The 20,571-nt window shown below is 40.2% G+C and overlaps 1 protein-coding gene across 1 annotated transcript in view; it reads left to right on the top strand.

Moving 5' to 3' along the window:
- Positions 1-20,571, top strand: part of PLCE1 (phospholipase C epsilon 1) — a 260,258-nt gene that overhangs the window by 110,889 nt on the left and 128,798 nt on the right. The window contains exon 2 of the mRNA XM_081104349.1: positions 633-921. Coding sequence (XP_080960475.1) covers positions 633-921 — 289 coding nt within the window. The remainder of the gene's footprint in view (positions 1-632; positions 922-20,571) is intronic.

A 20,571-nucleotide genomic window follows, 5' to 3' on the forward strand; every position in this document is an offset into this window, starting at 1 on the left:
AAGGGAGAGGAAATCAGGATAGTGGCAGAAACAAAACAGGAAGAATGGGCATGATCTGTCAACTCACTGGATGTGGAAAATGAGGAAGTCTGAAAGAGGAAAAAGGATTCAGAGATTTTGATCCAAGCTGATGGACTGAAGGATTGTGACCAAGAGAGAAATATAGAATTGCTCCTTCCCCATGACCCTCTCATTCTTACTTCTGTTTGATTCCTCATGAATGTCAGGTTGCAATATTTCTTGGAGGCAGACAGACCTGAAACAGTCACTTAGAAGAGTCCAAAAGGACAAAAAGGAAAGCTCTGGCATCGTCCCTCTGCAGAAGAGCTTTGCTTTGCTGAGGAGGAGAAGAAATTTGAGCTGAATATATTTTTGGTTGGTACAACTTGTAAGCGCTCTGTTTGATAGCAGGGTTGTTTGAATGGCCTATTTCATAACTACACATAGCTTTCCCAAATAAATGGTGTCTGTAGAATGTTCAGGTTAATACATGAGTCCAGTGCTCAAAAGTGTTTGTGCTTAGAGCGACTGAACCTTCTTTCTTAATAAGTCATCTTGGCATTTTGTCAACAAGTTAATTTGCTTTTCTAAGAAACTAGATTAATACTTCCTGTACTTTGTGCTATTCACAGATCTACAATGCAGTGAGAAGGGGAGAAGAAACAGAAGATACAATTGGATCTCTTCTCCATTTCTTCACAAAGCTCCCAGCCTCTGAGACAGCCTATGAAAGGATTAATGTTGGTCCCTGCTTAAAGCAATGTGTTCGAGACACCGTATGTGAGTATCGTGCCACCCTCCAACGGACCTCCATATCTCAGTACATCACGGGTTCTCTCCTAGAAGCAACCACATCTTTAGGAGCAAGAAGTGGGCTTCTCAGTACTTTTGGAGGATCCACCGGACGAATGATGCTGAAAGGTATGTCTGAAATTTCACTTTTAACTTTTCATCTTTGAGTGCAAAAAAGAATCTAAGTTAACATTTATATATCTCCTGATGAAATACTCAGTTCACTTTAAGCAACTTTACATAAAGGTAACTGCTTTAAGAGAATATAAAAAGTCATTCTTTTATCAAAATAAGTTGAAGTGTAAACATTCCAAATAATGAGCCTTAAGATTTTGATTTTTTTCAAAAGAATAAATGGTTAAAAAGCTATCTTTAATTTTTTTTAATTATTCAAACAGGTGATTTCTCCTAGTGGTAGTCCATGACAGATGTCAATTATTATGATAAGATGCTCATAAACAAGTGTGGTCACAGTGAAACTAGTGGTTGAGAACAGGAAGAAATATGCAGTAGGAGGGACAAAAGTAGATTTACAGCTATGAGTACACAAAACACAGAGGTTATTCTTGTATTATTACTTATTAATTATGGTATTATTGTCCATATGAATAACTGTAAACCTACATTTGCCTCACCCTGTAGTTTTCCCTACACAGAATCAGTAGGTTCGTGTTGACCGGAAAAGCTAAAGGCTATCTTCCGGTGACTTCCACCTTAAAAGATGAGATAGTTAGGCATTCTCCTGAAAAACGAAAGCCATTGGAAGATCGGGTCCATCCACATCAGAACTTCTCAGCTGCTTCCCATGTGCAGCAGGCAGGCAGGTCAGAAATTTCAGAGCACACTGCACAGCTGTCACAACCTGCTTGGCAGCCTTCCCTGGCAGGAAGCTGCCAACCAGACAGGGACCACATTGAGCAGCATTCCACAGAATGGGGCTGCCAGGAGCTTGATCTGACATCCGGCCATTTCTCTTCAGGAGAGCAACTCTTGTCCCTCCACAGCAATTCCCAGACCTGTGACTAGCAGGCCAGTGACCTTTCTCCAGCCTCCCTCACACCACCCTACACATATGCACACTCTGGGCAGGCTGAGGAGGGGTATACACCTCCCTGTGTACCATGTGGGTGCCATGTTGATTTGTTTTCTGTAGTTACCTTAATTTTTGTGGATTGGTTATAAATGATGAATGAACAAAACAAAAGATGTAGAAACACTGATTCATGAGTCTAAAGGGACAAAACTTGATTTCATATATTTTTTTGAGCACCTACTAGGTGCTGGGTACTGGGTGCTGGGTGCTGGGTGCTGAGTAGGGAACAAAACATAGTTCCTACCCTCGTGGAGCTTACAGTCCCCAGGTGGTAAGCCGTACCCCGTGCACAGGATGCAAGATTTCTCCACTTTGATGTGGCTCCTGGTGACCGCCAGGCTTACATTCTCCATCAGTACTCTTCCTGGGAAGTTGGACTGAGATTGGCATGCGGAGCTGGCATGGCTTCAATGCCCATGATATGTGAGGACCTTATCCTTGAGTTAATCAACTGTGTTTATCAGATACCCACTCTGTGCCCAGCAGTATGTAGTTGTTAGGGGAAATCCTAAGGAAGTTCAAGTCAGTTTACTTGCCTTTAAGTTGTTTATGATCCTAATGAGGAGGCCAGTTTTGCATGCATGAGACTGCAGAGCTGAGTGCCAGATAAATGTGGAAGTGGCTCTAAATGTTCAGAGTTTAGAGCGGGAGTTAATATTCTGTGATAAATGGCTTGGCCCGAAACGTGAGGCCTCAAACAAACAAATGAGAGACAACAAAAGCCACTTTCTTTCGTGTCCATTAATTGCAAAGGGCTACATCTCCAAGACCAAGGCAAGCTGCCTCGTTTTACAAAGGCCTTTGGGGAGGAAAAAAAGGAGGCTGCTGGTTAATGTGGCTATTGCCCTGATAGTAACTTGATCTCAACTGCTATTTGCATTTCCCTGTTCAGATCAGAACTTCATAGACCAGCAGTCCCAGCTCTGGAACTCTTTGGACCCTCAGCTAATGTATTATCTCTAAACTGGTGTTTTATGCAAGGGTTGCTAGTTTCCGTTTTGCAGTTCTATAATGGTTTCTGATATCCCTCTGTAAGTCTCTTCTGCTGAATAATACAATTAGCTGGTTAGCCTCTGCTCCAGGCATATTTCTGCAGCTCTGGCTTGTTCTCTTAGAAACTTTTTTTAACTTCAGTGCCCTCGCCATGGGGTTTTCAAAGTCTGTCATAAGCCATAGTGAACCATATGTTTCTTCAACATGCAGTAGAAGAAAATGCATCCGAAATTATATGGGTGGTTGAAGTCATGGAGAGTTTGTAGAATCTATAGGTTTAGCATATTCACTAGTTGGGTCTTGAACTCTGGCAAGGGATCTGGATGACATGCTGGCTGCTGTGACTTGGTTGTCTGCTGCTTTTATTGTTCACTGTGTGACCTGTGGCATTGAGTTGGCCAACAGCTTTCAGCTATGTATCGCTAGTGAAATCTATGGGAAGTGTATAACACACACTCAACCCCCAGTTTATAAATGGCTTAAATACCAGCAGTTCAATTCTCAGGAGCTGTGTGGAACCTAGAACACTTTCCCAGAGAACAGTATTAAATATTGTGATTTGGTTCACAGACTCTAGTTCTCAAACACCTCTTTAACATGTAACACAGTTGAAATCTACTCACTTCCCGTGGGATAAAGAGAAAAACACAATTTTTAGAATACTGAGAATCAGCCTCCAAGAAAAAAGCAATAAGTGAGTTAAAAGACATTTCTTGTTGAACAGAAATAATTTTAACTAAGATGAGTAGAAAGTTAAATTTAAACTTTTATGGAGATTTTGTAAAGAACTTGGGCCATTTCAGAGATTTTAGATGTTGGCAGCTGTAGTTCTTTTGTATGGTTAATTACACACAGAAACTCATACCTCTATGAAAGAACCAGGAAATTATCCCAGTCACCTTTTTAAAAAAATTTTCGTTGTCATTTTCTTTTTTTAAATAAGAGGTTTATAAATGGAATGAAGAAGGGAAGAGAGGGGGCAGGGCAGGGTTTAAATTTTTTTCCCAGAAGGAAAGAGTAAGGAAAATGGTGAAAAAGAATGACCTCTTTTATGAGAGAGATCATGTTTGATTAATTAGATGGAGTTTGGGAAGGTAGAGAAAAAGGAGAGGAAAAGACAAATACTTGATGATTCCATTTCTACGAGGTACTCAGAATAGTCAAAATCATAGAGACAAAATAAAAAAGGTGGTTGACATGGGCTGATGGGGGAGGGCAATGAGGAGTTAGTATTTAATGAGTACAGAGTTTCCATTTCCAAGATGGAAAGAGCTCTGGAGATGGATGGTGGTAATGGTTGCACAACAGTACGAATGTACTTAATACCACTGAACTGTACACTTAAGAATGGTTAAGATGCTAAATTTTATGTTATATGTACTTTAGCACACACAAAAATCTAAAATTTTAAAAAGGAGGAGGAACATGTTACATAGGTGTTTGGTCTCAGGTCTATAAAGATATTAGAAAGAATCGAGGTTGTGAAAAAGAAATATGAAGACAGATATCTTTTCATGTGACCTACAGATGGCTCAAGTCAATGTGTCTTCTGCAAGTGAGTATGATTACAGATGAGGGTTGGAGTAGCCTACAGTAGGTGAGAATAGGAGAAGGAAATGTCTAACCAGTTGTTCATTATTGACAAGTCAAGAATTGGTAACTCAGGGATTGATTGGCCAGAGTTCTACAGCCTTACAGTTTGACTGCAATTGACAGGATTCTTCTGCTGACTCTTTAACATCTCCATAAGCTTGCACACCTCCAGTGGTACCGGTGGCCCTAGAAAGACAGCCAACAATCAGTAGACAACATTCCTGGTTTTATGCCATTAGGGCCACCAAGGGTGGTCTGTCTACTAAGTTCAAAGTTTGCCAAATAATGAGAAAGGTTTTCTGATATGAAGCATTGATCAGCAACGGTGTGTCCCTGAGTACATGGATGTGCTTTCTCAAAATGGAAAATGGAGCGCTCACACCATTCTGGAAGGGACCTTCCACTAGTTTAATACAATTAAGGTCTTTCTACTTTCTGTCTAGGTCCCCTTCTCCCCATTAACCAATGCTAGACTCTCAGGACCAACTCTGTTTAGCAGTGGCAGTCAAAAGAATTATTGACGTCAATAGTCAGGAAGAAGTTTTCTAAATCTATCATCTGCCTTTGTTTCTTTTTTCTTTTTCCAATGTAATACCTACTGAAAATTACAAAAACAAGATAAATTCAAAAGGGAGATAAAAGAGTGAGATTGCCCTGACCGGTTTGGCTCAGTGGAGAGAGCGTCGGCCTGCGGACTGAAGGGTCCCAGGTTCGATTCCGGTCAAGGGCATGTACCTTGGTTGCGGGCACATCCCCAGTTGGGGGTGTGCAGGAGGCAGCTGATCGATGTTTCTCTCTCATCAATGTTTCTGGCTCTCTGTCCCTCTCCCTTCCTCTCTGTAAAAAAATCAATAAAATATATTTTTTAAAAAAGAGTGAGATAATTGATAGTGATGTAAAGCACTTAATAGCAAAATTATAAAAATTAGTAGTAATAAGGAAGAGAATTTTCAATATAAGGTCGCTAAGTGTTTTCAAATGTGTATGTTGTACTAATCAATATAATAAATATAGTACATTCAACTCAGTTTTTTCTCCTCAAATTGTTGCTAAGTTTATGAATTAAAAGGTCAAATATTTATGTATAACCAGGAAAGAGCTTAGTTATCTCTATTTAAATTATGTAGCAGAAAAGAAAATGCCACTGTTCATTTTTAAGCAGTTTGAGTGCATATATGTGTAAACACAGAATAGCTATATTAAAATTATTGGCCATTTGTACACTGTAAGTAGAATATTAATATGAAATAAAAGTAACCTATATATTTAATATTCTAATTTGAAAATAGGGAGTATTTTGTTTCTTATAGAAAGATCTGCCCTGGCCAGTGTGGCTCAATTGGTTGGAGCACTGTCCTGCACACCAAGAGGTGATTTCCGGTCAGGGCACAGGCCTAGGTTGCAGGTTTGATCCCCAGTCAGGGGGCGGGTAAGGTGGGCAGCCAATCAGTGTTTCTCTTTCACATCCATTTTTCTCTTTCTCTCTGTCTCTCCCCCCTTTTCTCTCTAAAATCAATTTAAAGATGAAAAAAAAAGAAAAATCGAAAAATGTTTAACTTATTTTGTGTCTTTTTCTAAAGTTAATACCTCTAAGTATAAAAACAATGTCGTAATAGGAATATACACACACATTTGAACTATGTGACTATACCTCATAAATAATTTCATTTATAAAGACTGTCTTAGTTGACTTCCTCATAATAAAAAAAAAAATTACCCTTTACATGCCTACTAGGCAAGGAAAGGTATATGCATAGTTCTAATTCCAAGATTCAAGTTTATTTAAAGAAATTCTCCAACTTTTTGACCTTGAAAATACCTTCTTCATGGTTAAAAATATGTATTAATGTAATTTGGGGTATGTTTCTGTCCCAGTTAAACAACTAAAAAGTATTCATCCACTGCCCTCTCTGGCTTAGTGCTATGTCAACTTTCAGAAGAATGCAAAAGATCACATCTGGAAGTCTTCAACTTGTAAAATAACATTTCTCACCCAGGAGAAAATGTAATATTGGGTTTCAAGGCTACTGAGGTAGCCCTTACTACTCCCAAGAGATTCATAAAGTGATGGACTATTCAGTTGATGGGGGAGAGTATAGCTCATGGGGCCAAGAAGTTTGGAGGGCACAGGACAAAAGCTCTCTGCCTTGGGACCACAGGTGGTCAGGTGTCATCCAGGAACATAATTCCATGCCCAGGGATGACTCTACACCCCTGCTTATAACCAGGGGAGCATCTCTAAAACACCAGTGGAGAGCAAACTCACCTAACTCAAATATGATTGGGGACGTGATGCTTCCTAAGTCAAAATAATTACATAGATTTGCGGGGCGGTGAAGAGAAGGTCAAGCAGAGGAATTAAATAGTTTTAAAATTTTCTCAAGATGACTTACCATTTCTATTATGAAATTTTAAACTCATTTGAAAATTAGACATATAAGAATGTAGGGGTTAGATAGAATTATAGCAATGGTTTTTAACATATTTTCAGTTCTTGCTGAGTGCCAGGTCTTGCTCTGAGTGCTTTGCATGTGTGATTTCATTGCAAACCACTCATTGGTCCAATGAGGGTAGTGCTGTTTATTAATGAGGAAATTGAGGCCCACAGACATTACAAAACTTGCCCAAGGGTGCATAGGTAGTCAGTGATAGAGCAGTCTGTTGAGTGCTTACTCAACATATAAAGGGCAATATACCAAGCCCTTTATCTGCATGATTTTATTAGGTCCTCTTTGTGGGGTGACTTGTGTCCTCCAAAAGAGAAATGTTGAAATCCTAATCCAGTACCTATGATGTGACCTTATTTGGGAATAAGATCTTTGCAGATGTAATCAAGTTAAGATAACCTCATTTTCAGTTGGAGTGGGTCCTAAACCCAGTGGCCGGTTTTCCTTAGTAGAAGGAGAAAAGAGACATAGAAACGGAGCCGTGTGATAGAGGAGGTAGAGATTGGGGTGTTGCAGCTGCAAGCCAAGGAATGTCAAGGACTGCTGGCCACCACTGGAAGGTAGGAAGAGGCAAGGAAAGATTCTAAACATAGCCCTGCCAACACCTTAATTTTTTACTTCTGTGAGAGAATAAAGTTCTGTTGTTTCCTACCATCCTAATAGTGGTAATTTGTTATAGCAGTACTAGGGAACTAAGACTGTCCTTTGGACAACAATCCTGTGAGAAAGAAATAAGTGATAGCACTTATTTGAATGAGATAATTTTAGAAACAAAGAAATAAAACACTGATTGACACTGTGGATTGTACTAACATATGAAACTCAAACAAAATGAAAATGCAGATACATTCAGGGAGTTTCCCAGGCGCCTGCTGCCTCAGGGAATCCATATCCCCCCTAACTTATAGCAGCCCATCCACTCCTCTCTCACTGCCCCATGATAATCTTCTCTCTGCAGTGGCTCCCAGCTGGGCTTTGTGAAGAGTCATCTGACGGGTTAGAATAGAGATCTGGAGTGTTGACTGATAAGGGAAATTCCCCTGGGAGGGCGGGGGCTGGTGGTAACTGGCAGAGGGAATGGAGCTTCCAGGCACAAAGACAGGAAAAGACATAAGTGTTCAGGGAATGGCTGGTCTACCAGGCTGTTCTTACCAAAGCTTGGGGAGTACAGATGGCAAGTAGGGAGGCATGGGGTGAGGGGAGAAGATAGGTCTTCTGGGGATGTATTTCATGAAAAGGAGCTTGGATTTTACCGTGTAAGTAACTCGGGGCACTGAAGGGTCTAAGGAAAGATGTGATTTGATTAGATTAGGTTTTTAGAAAGATCCATTTGGCTACAGTGTGGGGTGAGGCTCCGCAGAGTGTCATCCTTAGCCCACCTGCATCAGAATTAAACCAGCAGGAGTGTCCAAAATATAGCTTCTGGGCTTCACCCCCAAGCCTACTGAATTTGAGTCTCTGATACTTCAGGTGAGTGATTGCTGTGGAAGGTGGGTGGAGGTAAAGGGCAGTGAGAACTGGAGGTATTTAGGAAGCTGTTGCTAAGGCAGTGTTCCTGGTAGTGTGTTGCTGGCACATTTAGTAATTGGTAAAAATTACAATAAAGGTTCTCCTCCCCGCTCTCTGCAAGCTGGTGCAGCCACATACCCACACAGATCATTTAGTGCCCAGCACCTGGGCTGGACTTCAGACCTCTGCTCCACTCCAGGGAGCACCTTTGTGCAATGCACAAAACGTTCACTGTACCAGAACGTCTTGGGAAGCAGCAGAGAAGTGTACGTAAGAGGTAGAATTGATAGAATGTAGAGATCAAATGGGATAAAAGGAACTGAGTCTAAGATGACTGTTAATTTTATTTTTTAAAATAATTTCTAGTCCTTTGAATTTGTTGTTAGTGATTAAAAATTATTAATAGGATTCTTGGATCCTTTACCCATCCCCCCTCCCCCACTTCCATCACTTTAAGAAATCAAGAAGTTAAGGGTTTATTAAATCCTAGTTATTGATTTCAGAAAAGTGACTGGTAAGGATAGAAACCCCAGACAGTCACTTACGGTTCCCATATCTGAGCTGGTCATAAAAATGTCAAGTTCTAGTTACAGAAACTTGGAATGGGCCATATTCCAGAAATTTATTTGCAAGATAACTGTCTGAAACTTTATACTCAGAGAAACAACAGTAAAGTCTGAGTTTTCTAAAATCATTTAAGAGCCTGGATAAATGTGAACACCTATTTCACTAAGGGAAATGAGCCCTCACCTGTATTAGAAACAACTGTTTTTTTGTACTTCTTTGCTGATATCATCCTTCTTTCCTCCAGAGTAGAAAAGATGCTAAGTACTTATTTCCAGGATTGGAAAAATCTATAATTGATACAAAATTTAGTGTTTAAGTTAAAATTTGTACATTTTTATGACGCTGCATTAGTCATTACAATAAAACTAAGTGAGATTTTTTTAGTACATGTAACTAATCATTTTGAGCATTTCTAAATTGTTTATCCTTTCAAAGAACAAAAACTCATTTAAATGAACTATGAAAATTCTTGTCCATGGGAACATTTATAGAACATAATGGAACATGCTTATAATTTATTTATAATAACATGTGAGTCAGTAGCAAATATTTAAGAGGAAAAACGAGATCTCAAGATGGTGTGACTCACTATTTAAACTTCTGTTGAAATTGAGTGCTAAAACCAAGAAGTCATTAAGAAATTAGTGGTACAGTTAAAGTAGTAAGAGGACATTTTTAAGAGTGGTTTGTTTTTAATGGACTGAATTCCATTTGACCATCTTCAGGAATGTTTAAAGTGGTTTGCCAACTGGTAATACATAAATTTGGTATTTTGAATCTTTTAACTCTGTATTTCATTATGACTACAAACTGGTTTTTAAAAATGTTATTCTATAATATTAATCCCAGAAGTGATTCTGTGAAGATCTGAACAGATGTGTGACCCTTCTGAGGCTTTCCCTATCAATTTCAGTCACCAAAAACATCCTTGGTAACGATGGAGGGTATTTTACCCCTGTTATACCAGGATCACATTTTTGCATTAATAAGCAGACTCATCTAAAATCTGTTTCACAGATTGTTGTGGATGAACTGGGAACACGGAGGGGAACTGATAGTGCAAAACGTTTCAGAGACCTGGCAACTCACAAGGTCTAGGATTATAGACTGCCAAGCCTAGAACCAAAGCCTTTAACTGGGCTTGATCAGCTAGTAGGGGCAAAACCAGCATTTCATCCCAAGCCTATTCAATTCCCAAACCCAAGTTCTTAACCACTAGGAAACATTCCAGTATTACCATCCACTCAGGTCTCAGCCTCTGTATGCATGTGCGGTTGCATGACAAGTACAACGTGGAACCCCCAATTTAAATGCAGGTCCATCTGACTATAAAGTTGATCATTTCCTATATCCCTGCTGCCTCCTTGACCTCTGAGGATTCGGGGATCTCTCAAGCATTCTTTAGTGTGGGCACCTCTGAGGTTAGATGGAGGGGTCTTCCCATCTACAGCTGAGTAATCATAGCACATAAGCAACCACATGGGAGAAGGGATTCCTATAGCTAATGGACCAAGCAAATGTACTACTCTCTACAAAAACAGGGAGGGGAGAGGGCTCAGAAAATATTTGTTGAGTGAATGAATGGATAAATGAGCACATGCACACACCTCTAGGCTACCACACAGATACCTGTTCTAAAACCAGGAGGGAACATTTGAAGCCCTCAGATTTGATCCATGAGCATCACCAACATCAAAAGTTAATTTACCAGAAGTGACTATTTTTCAAACATCATTTACAAAAATGATTTGGGCTGATCCCAGCCCTGACCAGTATGTGGCCAAAGGTAGATGGTAGAAAATAGACCATCTGAGAGCCATATAAAGCACATTTAAACTTTTGATCTTCATTGGCCTCAGTATAGAAGTCCTGCCCAGTCGGGAGGTACTAACTGGCCCACCATGAGATGGGCAGCCATGGAATCTTTTTCTCTCTGGTCTGTTTCTATGGATGCCCAATGTGCCTGGTGCAGTTGGCAAGTGGTCCTGAGGGTTGTATCTCTGCAAAGTGGTCTCATACTGTTGTTGAAAAAAGAGAAAAAGGAAAAAGCGTGTAGGCAGCCTTAGTTTCTGCTTAGTCCTGGTTTGGAGGGTCTGGAGTATCTTTCCTGAGCAAAGGGGTGAGGGCACCTCCACTCTCCAGGCCTCAAGCCAGGAGAGGACTCCCCATTTCCTTTATATCTTTGGGGAAAGCCCTCCTCCCTATGGTTATCATACCCCAGCCCAGCACACCAAGAAGAGGCCACTGGTGGTGGAAATTCATATACTTTACAAATATTTATTCAATACCTACACTGCTAAGGCACCCAAAAATAGAATAGACATTGTCCCCACCTACATGGAGCTTAAAGACCAGTAGGAAATCAAGTAATTACAAAACAAATGACAAATTGTAACCACGATATGTACTACAAGGGAGAGGACGTGACTGCATGAGACCCTCTGAAAGGCAGAGAAGAGCTTCCTTGAGGCTTGATGTTTCAGCTCAGGACTAAGGTTCCAATGGATATTAACTAACAGAACTGAGTGGTTGGCAGCATGTTCTAGACAGAAGTAATTGTATGTGCAAAGGCCCAGTGGCAGAAGGGATAATGGCAAGTTTGAGGTTTGGATGGAGAGTGGGGGCACATAGGGTTCATCAGTAAAATCTGGAGAAGTCAGAATGACAAAGGTGAACAGCTGTGGGGTGCTGATTGTGTGCCCGGCATCACAACAAGTGTTTTTTAAAGTCTTATATAATGTTTAAGTGCCAGTCTTACATGTGAAGAAACCAAGGCACATAAAGCCAAAAAAAAAAAAAAAAAAAAAGAAAAGAAAAGTTTGCCAGATAATACAGGCTCTTGTTAAGAGTCCTTGTCTGCATCCCTAAGAGCAATGGGAAGCCATCAGAGGGTTTTAAGCAGAAATGATACAACAAGATTTATGTTTCGAAAGGATGATTCTGATAAAAATAAGCTAGAGATGCCCCCACATGCACAGCCCCTTCCAGCCCCCTTTGTACCCAAAATAAAAATATACTCAAAATAAAAGTATACCCGAAATAAAAATGTTTACATTTAAAACTTTCATGGATACCGAATCTGAAAATAAATGATTATTCCAAAATAGAGACCTAGTATTAGCAGAAGTTGTTCTGAGGAAGTGGGGAAAGGAGGAATGGCCTAGTCACCCAGGTCCCTCTGCTCTCTGGGACTGTGTTCCACAGTTTAGAAGAGACTTGTGGCATGAGCTAGAGAGGGGGATTGATGACATCCATCTCCAGGCCACTATTCACTATCCCCACCCTCGACAAACTCACTGCGTACTATGAGTCTAGCAGTTCCGTGCTTATACCAGGCAAGCAAAGACTTTCGTGAGCCAAATCCAAGACAAGGGAGTTTTTCTTTGACAGTTGCAGTATTTTTTTAAATTGGGAAATTTTGTATAAAAATGTAGAGTTTTGACTTATCTGGAAACCCTGGGTCACTGTCCTCTCTTAGCCCCATGGACTGGCCCTGACCCACCCACCACTCGCAGATAAAACACACCAGCTCCCTACTCCTCCCCCGATACACCTGGCCCCACCTCTCCACTCTGGTCTCATTTTCTTACCTGCCTGGCCCTAGGCGTCTGTATTTGGGACCCCTGGGTTGTATTCCAAGATTCGCACATACTGTCGGTAAGTTAAGAGTTAGGAGGCTGGGCTGGAAGTTGGGACAAAGGATAGAAGGGCTCTGAACACACAAGGGGCACCTTTGAACCACCTTCTGGGGTCTTGTTCTAGGCAGGAGAAGCCTGTGAGATAACATGTCAGCCTGGGAATGAGTGCCTGGGAAACAAAGAGAAAATGGTTCTCAGCAACCACCCCAGTGGTGGAGACCGTGAGACATATGGTTATTTTGGTAGTTGTGGTTACAATTTGTAGAGAATGAGGTGAAATTTAGACCTAAAGCATTTAGAGAGCCATCACAGTCTCTTAAGCAGGTTGAACTGTAGGACTATCAGACCAACAGCGGCACGTTAGGGTCAAGAACCTGGAGGTGAGGACATCCTCTGTACGAAGGAGCGTGGTAATGACCAACCTGAATGATTGATTATTCCTGGATTAGAAATGGTGTGCTCAAAATAAAGGCTAGAAGCCAGTGTGAGCCCATTTAGTTTTCATTGGCACAGAGTAGTGGTTACAGGAAGAAGACTAGTCTTGAAAATTTAGCCCCACCAGGAGAAAAATGAAATGTAGTAAAAGTTACAGTTGGTTAAGAATGGAGGCATTTTTACTATGACACAGCACCATTGTGAAAATCTCCACACTCCTGCCAAGGGGTAGATGCTGTTCAACTTCTTCCAGAGTCAGGGCACTGAGTGCTCTTGGCACCGTCGGCTCAGCACAGGGGCGGGGAGCAGGGCCTCCGCAGGCCTCCATAAAGCATAGATCTTGCCCAAATGTGGAAAACCTTTAGGGATGTGAAAACCATTAGGGATCTGTAGCCCTGATTTGAACCAAGCAGAATAAACAAACCCCTGCCCAAACTGGAATTCGCTGGATGCCTGTCAGAGTTATCCACGGGGAAAGGCTGGAGGCCTCAGGGGTCTTTGAGTAGGTTCATGTCTTGTTTGAGCTGCTTCTCTCTTGATTGCATGTGTTTCGGTCTTCGTCCTTTTTTGAAGTCTGTTAATGTTTCTGTTAAAAACGCGCCAACGGATTGCATTCTGAACCTGTAACATATGCAGTACTTTTTTTCTTCTGCTAATGGGATATTAAAGCCCAAGTTAGATCTTCTGGAAGTGTGCTACATATTCAGGAACTGGTTGGAAAAGCTCCAGAGAGCATTCACATTTTCCATATACAGGTTCTTGGTAAGTTCCCAACCTTCATTTCTATTTTCAATATCCTTTGTCACTCTTTCCGGCCTAATAGTTTAGTTATATGCATGTCTGTGCATAGCGCAGCATAACTTTCTGTCTCTCTCCCCATAACAGTTAACTTTCATTTTTTTATCACATTTAAAAAGAAAGTAGGGCCCTAGCTGGTTTGGCTCACTGGATAGAGCGTTGGCCTGGGGACTGAAGAGTCTCGGGTTTGATTCCAGTCAAGGGCATGTACCTTGGTTGCGGGCACATCCCCAGTAAGGGGTGTGCAGGAGGCAGCTGATTGATGCTTCTCTCTCATCAATGTTTCTAACTCTCTATCCCTCTCCCTTCCTCTCTGTAAAAAATCAATAAAATATAATTTAAAATAAATAAATAAATAAATAAAATAAAATAAAAAGAAAGTAGGGAGGTAGACTCGTAGAGAATTATGAATGTTCATTCATTCATTAAGTGTCTCCTGTGGGCTGGACACTGTTAGTCACTCTTTGGGGACAGTGGAAGGAGTGGATTAAAGAAGAGCAAATAATTCCCCTAACTCTCTACTGTTCACAATCTATTGAAAGGTAGAGATGGACACAGAGATAAGAAACCAAGACACAGCACAGTTAAGAACCAAGCCCTACATGGTCACGAATTCAGAGGTCACAGAAGCATGATTTGAACGAGTCTATTGCTAAACTTGAGCTCTCACTCTGTCTCTAGTCTACCAGCAGGAAATATAATACAGCACAATATGGAAAACATTTACTGAGTGCCATTGTTTTCATGTTCTAGGCAGGCATGAAAACAATGAAAAAGAGCATTGTTCTTAATCTCTCGGAGTTGCTGATTTAGTTGACAGAGAAACTGACATGTGAACATGTGGTTACATTGTACTGTGATACAAAATATGAGGCAAAGATTAGTGATGAAGAGTGAGGCTTTGGTGACAGACAGACCTAAATTCCACATCTACCACGTACAAACTGTGAGCTAAGGCAGATTACCTAAAGCTCATCATCTTGCCTATAAAATGGGGACAATGAGGATACTTGCCTCAGAATAATTATAATGGAATAAAAATAAATCTAATGAATATAAAGTGATAGCACAATGTCCCAAAACAACAACAAAAACACAAATAGAACAAAGGTGGATATAGAACAAAGAAGACATTCCAGAAATAGCAAGAGCAAAGGATCTTTCTGTGTCTCATGGCTTCCATGTCACCCACCTTTGCCTAAGAAAAACTAACTCATCCTCTGAGGCCCACGGGCTTCCATGCCAGGTAGCCTGCTCAGCACTCTTGTTGCTGCCACACACAGGAGGCAGCTTTTTCAGTTCTCCTGCATGTTTGTTTCACTCTACATTGGGTCTAATGCTCAGCTCTGAAGGTACCTTCAAAACCTGGTGTGGTCAGAGCCACATGCAGCTCAATCAGTGCAAGCAATAGAAACAACGATGATAACTGTCATTTATTGAATTGGGAACTACATGCAACAAACTCTTCTAAGTGCTTTACCAACACCAACCTTCTTGCAATAGAAACAGAAAGACATCTCAGGCCCCACCTGAGACCTCACAAATCGGAATCTGCATTACTTTAACAAGATTCCCAGGTTAAAAACAACAAGATCACCACCAAACCAGGATTATATGAAATGCTGAAGGGTATTCTTTAAGAAGAGGAAGAAGAAAAAGGTAAAGATAAAAATTATGAACAACAAAGGGACAACAGACACATATCTATCAACAAGTGAATCTAAAAATTAAGTCAATAAAAAAATCTGATGAACAGAATAAACTGGTGAATATAATAGAATCAGGGGCAGAGAAAGGGAGTGGACTGACAATTCTCAGGGGGAAGGGAGTGTGAAGGTGCAGGAAGAGATTGGACAAAAATCTTAACACCTATGGATGAGGACAGTGGTGGGGGGTAAAGGCATGAGGAGGGGTGGGAACCAGGTGGAGGGGAGCTATGGGGGGGGAAAAGAGGAACATCTGTAATAATAATTTAAAAAAAAAAAACTGTGTTCCAAGTCCTAGCTATGCCATTCACTAATCCTGCAACCTAAGTCTTTCCTCCTCTGCCTCTCATCTTCAATCCCTTGGTCTCATTCAGTTTTAAGATTGCCTTAAAAAGACCCCAAGTCCTTTCCATGCATACAGAACTGTTTGGGAGTTCTTTTTGTGCCCACGATTGGTGGGCAACAACTGTAAGACTCACTCAGTGGGCAGAAGGCCAGTTCTGGTTGTTGATTGTTCCTTCAGAGAGAACAGGGGCTGGTCGGTTGGGTCCCTTCAGGTGAAGAAATTACAGAGTAATTAGATATGATCCACCAGCTGTCAAGGAATATAATCTCCTTGTATTATTTATATTTATATCTGTAACTGTAGATAAAAAGGAAGTCGCCCTGAAAGAAATAACAGACCAGTGAGTAATTGGGCCTTCAACAGCATGATGGAGCCACATGTGTTATGTGTATTAATGACCCATTTTCCCCCTTTGCCAGCTCTCATGTGCTTATAAACAAGTAAATAATAATGCATTCCCGGTGCATATAACAGTCTGCCTGGAGTTCATGTGTAAATACACAGGCCTTCCATCAGTCGCCCAGCCACTATGCTGATTGTTTTGTGTACGTCTCATGTAATTTCCAAGCAACCTGGTGAGGTAGGATCAGGATCCTCATTTCAAAGATGAGAAGACTGAGACTTCAAGGCTATTAAGCGGGTGCCCCTATTTTAAAAGGCACTTAGGAGACTTTCTGATGATCTCACTCCCCTTCCAACCTCAGAGGTTAGCCAGACTATTTATTCCAGCCACATATACTTTACTTGTGAAAAGTTTAGGAAAATTTGTTTTCCCCATCTTCTCATATTTTTGATGAGAAGTTTTGTACTCGTTCTAGCTGGGAGTTCACAGGAAGATGGCTTCGTTTGCTCTGACAGGTTAATGACACGGTGAGGCAACCAGAGGATGTCTGAGCAGGGATCTGGACTTGTTACATCCCACTTGAGAGCTCTGACACCCGAGCGTCCTCCTGCATTGTATCTGGAGCCCGGGTTTCCTCCCTCACCACTCTGGTAGAAGGCGCATGAGGGAAGGTGCCGAGGCTCTCAGGCATGCAGCCCCGGTTTGCATGGGGAGAGCCGGCAGCAGTCCAGCTGCAGGATCACAGACACCAGATGTTGGTCAGCCTGGGCTGTCCTGTCCAGCTGTAGGTGCCAGCACCTCCTTTGTCTCTGCTGCTCAGGCTCACTCGAGAGAGGCAGCTATTCTTCCAGGTCCAGTGACTGTTTTATACCAAATCAGAGAGGAACTGACCTTAGGAAGGAACTGCGAGATCTCTCCCGGATGTGTGAAATCCATGTGTATTTTCTTTACACATTTTATCGGGCTGGCCTACATCTTTCTCGCATCTCCCATTGCCATCATGGACATCACCCTACAGGGCAAATGCTCTTTTTAACCCTTGAGATGTTAGGCTACAAACGGTTTTGTAAGGATTCCACTGGGTCACTCACAGCAGAGGACAGTCAGGAGGCTTTTGCAGACAATGAGAATGAGCTGGAAGAGACCAATTCTTGAGACAACTGATGGATGAATTGAAGCAAACTCAGCCCAGGCAGGACATGGAGGAACAAATGCCTCCAAGACTGTGGACCGGAGGAAAGGAAGGTGGTACTATTAAAAGGAAGGGAAGCCCTGGGACACTATGAGTCTGTGACTTCCAGGTTTAGTTAAAAAGGGAGAGAAACAGTTTTGAGTTTGTACATAAATTAAACTCTGATACTCAAGGTGTAAGGAATGGAGAAGAGCATGGACTTCAGAGTCAAATGATCCTGACCTCATTGCTTCTACCTGTGAATATTTAGGCAAGTTACTTAACCTCTCTGAGTTTCCTCAGCCACAACGTAGAATAGAAGTAGAATCGTACTTAGGCCACAGAGTTGCTGATAAGAGAAAGGACATACTTGAATAAAATGTGAGCAAGTCATGATATTAGTATCATTATTATTGCCTTTTATGGACAAAAATAATATTCCAGGTTCATATGTGTTTTTCTTATTAAATGTCTTTACCCGAAGTCTGGTACAGGTCATTTCTGCAATAGGATGTTCTAAATCAGAAATAACACATACCAGTTTCCTTTTAAGTCATACAGCTATTTTAATTGATAGTCATATCGTCAAGGGTTGAAAATGTGCAATAACAAACAACAATAAAGAGTGCACGTCCAACATGAATTTTTAAATATTTTTTCTTTAAAACAAACATAATTTTTTTTAATATTGGAGTGTTTGTGATTTGAAGTCATGGTTACAGCCACGTCCCAGTTTTCCATCTGTTCTTGTCCAATGTACAGGTCCAAGTTACAGCCAGAATTGTGAATACACAGTAAGTGTCTTTTGGTCTTGTACAAAGCTCTTCTCAGTTAGACTTACTTAAACATATAATATATTAATATGAAAGTGAATATATACTTAGATGTGAAAATCAATCAAACTAATGCACCATATTAATAGAATAATGTATAACAATCACATGATAGTATCAAAAGATGCAGCAAAAGCATTTGACAGCATCTAATACTCTTTATGATAAAAACATTAGATAGGAAGAGAAAGGAATGTCCCCAACATAATAGATTGCATCTATGAAAAACCCATGGCTAACATAATGCATAATGAGGGAAGACTAAAAGCTTTCCATCTAAAATCAAAAGCCAGACAAAGATATCCATTGTCACCACTTCTCTTTAACATTTACTGAAGATTCTAGCCAGGGCAATTAAGCAAGAGAAAGAAATCTTTTCCAGATCAGAAAAGAAGAAGTAAAACTATCTCTATTGTCATATAACATGATCTCATATGTAGGAAATCCTAAGAACTACTATTAGAATTGTAAAATGAATCCAACAATGTTGTAAAATACAAGGTCAGTTGTATTTCTGTCCACTAGCCATGAATAACCCAAAAGTGAAGTTAAGAAAACTATTCCATTAACTATAGTATCAAAAAGAATAAAATACTTAACAATAAATTTGCAAAAGAAGTGCAAGACTTGTATACTAAAAATTAAAAACATTGTTGAAAGAAATTTTAAAAGACCTGAATAAATGGAAAGACAGTCTGTGTTTATGGGTTAAAAGACTTAATATTGTTAAGATGACAATGTTCCCCAAAGCAATCTACTGATTCAATAAAATCACTCTCAAAATTCCAGCTGCCTATTTTTTTTTCTTTTTTGCAGAAATTAACAAGCCTATTATAAAATTCATATGGGCTGCCAAAGGACCTAGAACAGTCAAGATAACAATTTTTAAAGAAGAATTAAGTTGAAGGACTCACACACCAGTTTCTAAATTTGCTACAAAGCTACAGTAATCAAAACAGTGTGGTACTGCCCAGCCCCTGTAGCTCAGTGATTAAGCGTTGACCCATGAACCAGAAGGTCATGGTTCAGTTCCTAGTTGGGGCACATGTCTGGGTTGCAGGCTTGATCCCCAGTGGGGAGGAGGGGGGAGTGTGTGCAGGAGGTAGCCAATCGATGATTCTCTTTCATCATTGATGTTTCTCTCTCTCTCTCTCTCTCTCTCTCTCTCTCTCTCTCTCTCTCTCCCTGAAATCAATAAAAACATTTAAAAAATAAACAGTGTGGTACTGGCATAAAGACAGACATATAGACAAATGGAATTGAATAGAGAGCCCAGAAATAATCCCTTACATAAATGGTCAAATAATTTTTGACAAGGGTGCCAAGACCATTAAATGGGGAAAAGACAATCATTTAAATAAATACTGCTAGGAAAATTGGATATCCACGTGCAAAAAATAAATTTGGACCTCTACTTTGCACCATATACAAAAACTAACACGAAATGGGTCAAAGACCTAAATGTAAGACCTGTAACTATGAAATGTGGGAAAAGTTTCATGGCATTGGATTTGGCAGTGATTTTTTTGGATATGACACCAAAGGCACAGTCAAGAAGAGAAAAAATAGACAAATTGGGCTTCCTCAAAATTTAAAACTTTTGTGCATCCAAGAACACTATCAACAAAGTAAAAGGCAACCCATAGAAAGAAAAAATATTTGAGATTAATACCTAGAATGTATATAAAACTTAACAAAAAACAAACAACCCAGTTCAAAAATGGACAAAGATCTTGAATAGATACTTTTCAAGAGAGGATATACAAATGACCAATAAGAACATGAAAAGATGGTCAATGTCATTCGTCACTAGGGATATGCAAATCAAAACCATAAGATGTCACTTCATATCCACTAGCATGGCTATAATTATTTTTATTAATAAGGATTCTGTCATACTTTTTTTCTGCTCTGAGGCTAAGTTCAGTAACTATTTTTATCTGACCATGGCTTAATTCTCAGTCCAGGCATTTTTTTAAAGCACTGAGTTAGAAATAATATGCTTCATTAATTTTGTGAACTCATCTTTTTCATGTAGTATTAAGACCAGGCCAGACACATTTGTTGCAAGATGGATTTATTATTCTGAAAACCAATAACAGATCATGAGAAAGAATCACCAATAAATTAACCTTTCTCTACACCCATTACTTGCCTATTGGAAAGCAATTTTCAGCTCTACATGAGACTTACTATCTTTAAGCCAAATCTGAAACCTTTATAAAATGAAATCTGCGTCTTTTCTCCCCTGTTTTAGTTTATATAATTGGAATTGCACTCAGACTATTAAATGTGCAGCTAATGAAT

The sequence above is a fragment of the Myotis nattereri genome (assembly GCF_964212035.1).
Source record: "Myotis nattereri genome assembly, chromosome: 13".
NCBI lineage: Eukaryota > Metazoa > Chordata > Mammalia > Chiroptera > Vespertilionidae > Myotis > Myotis nattereri.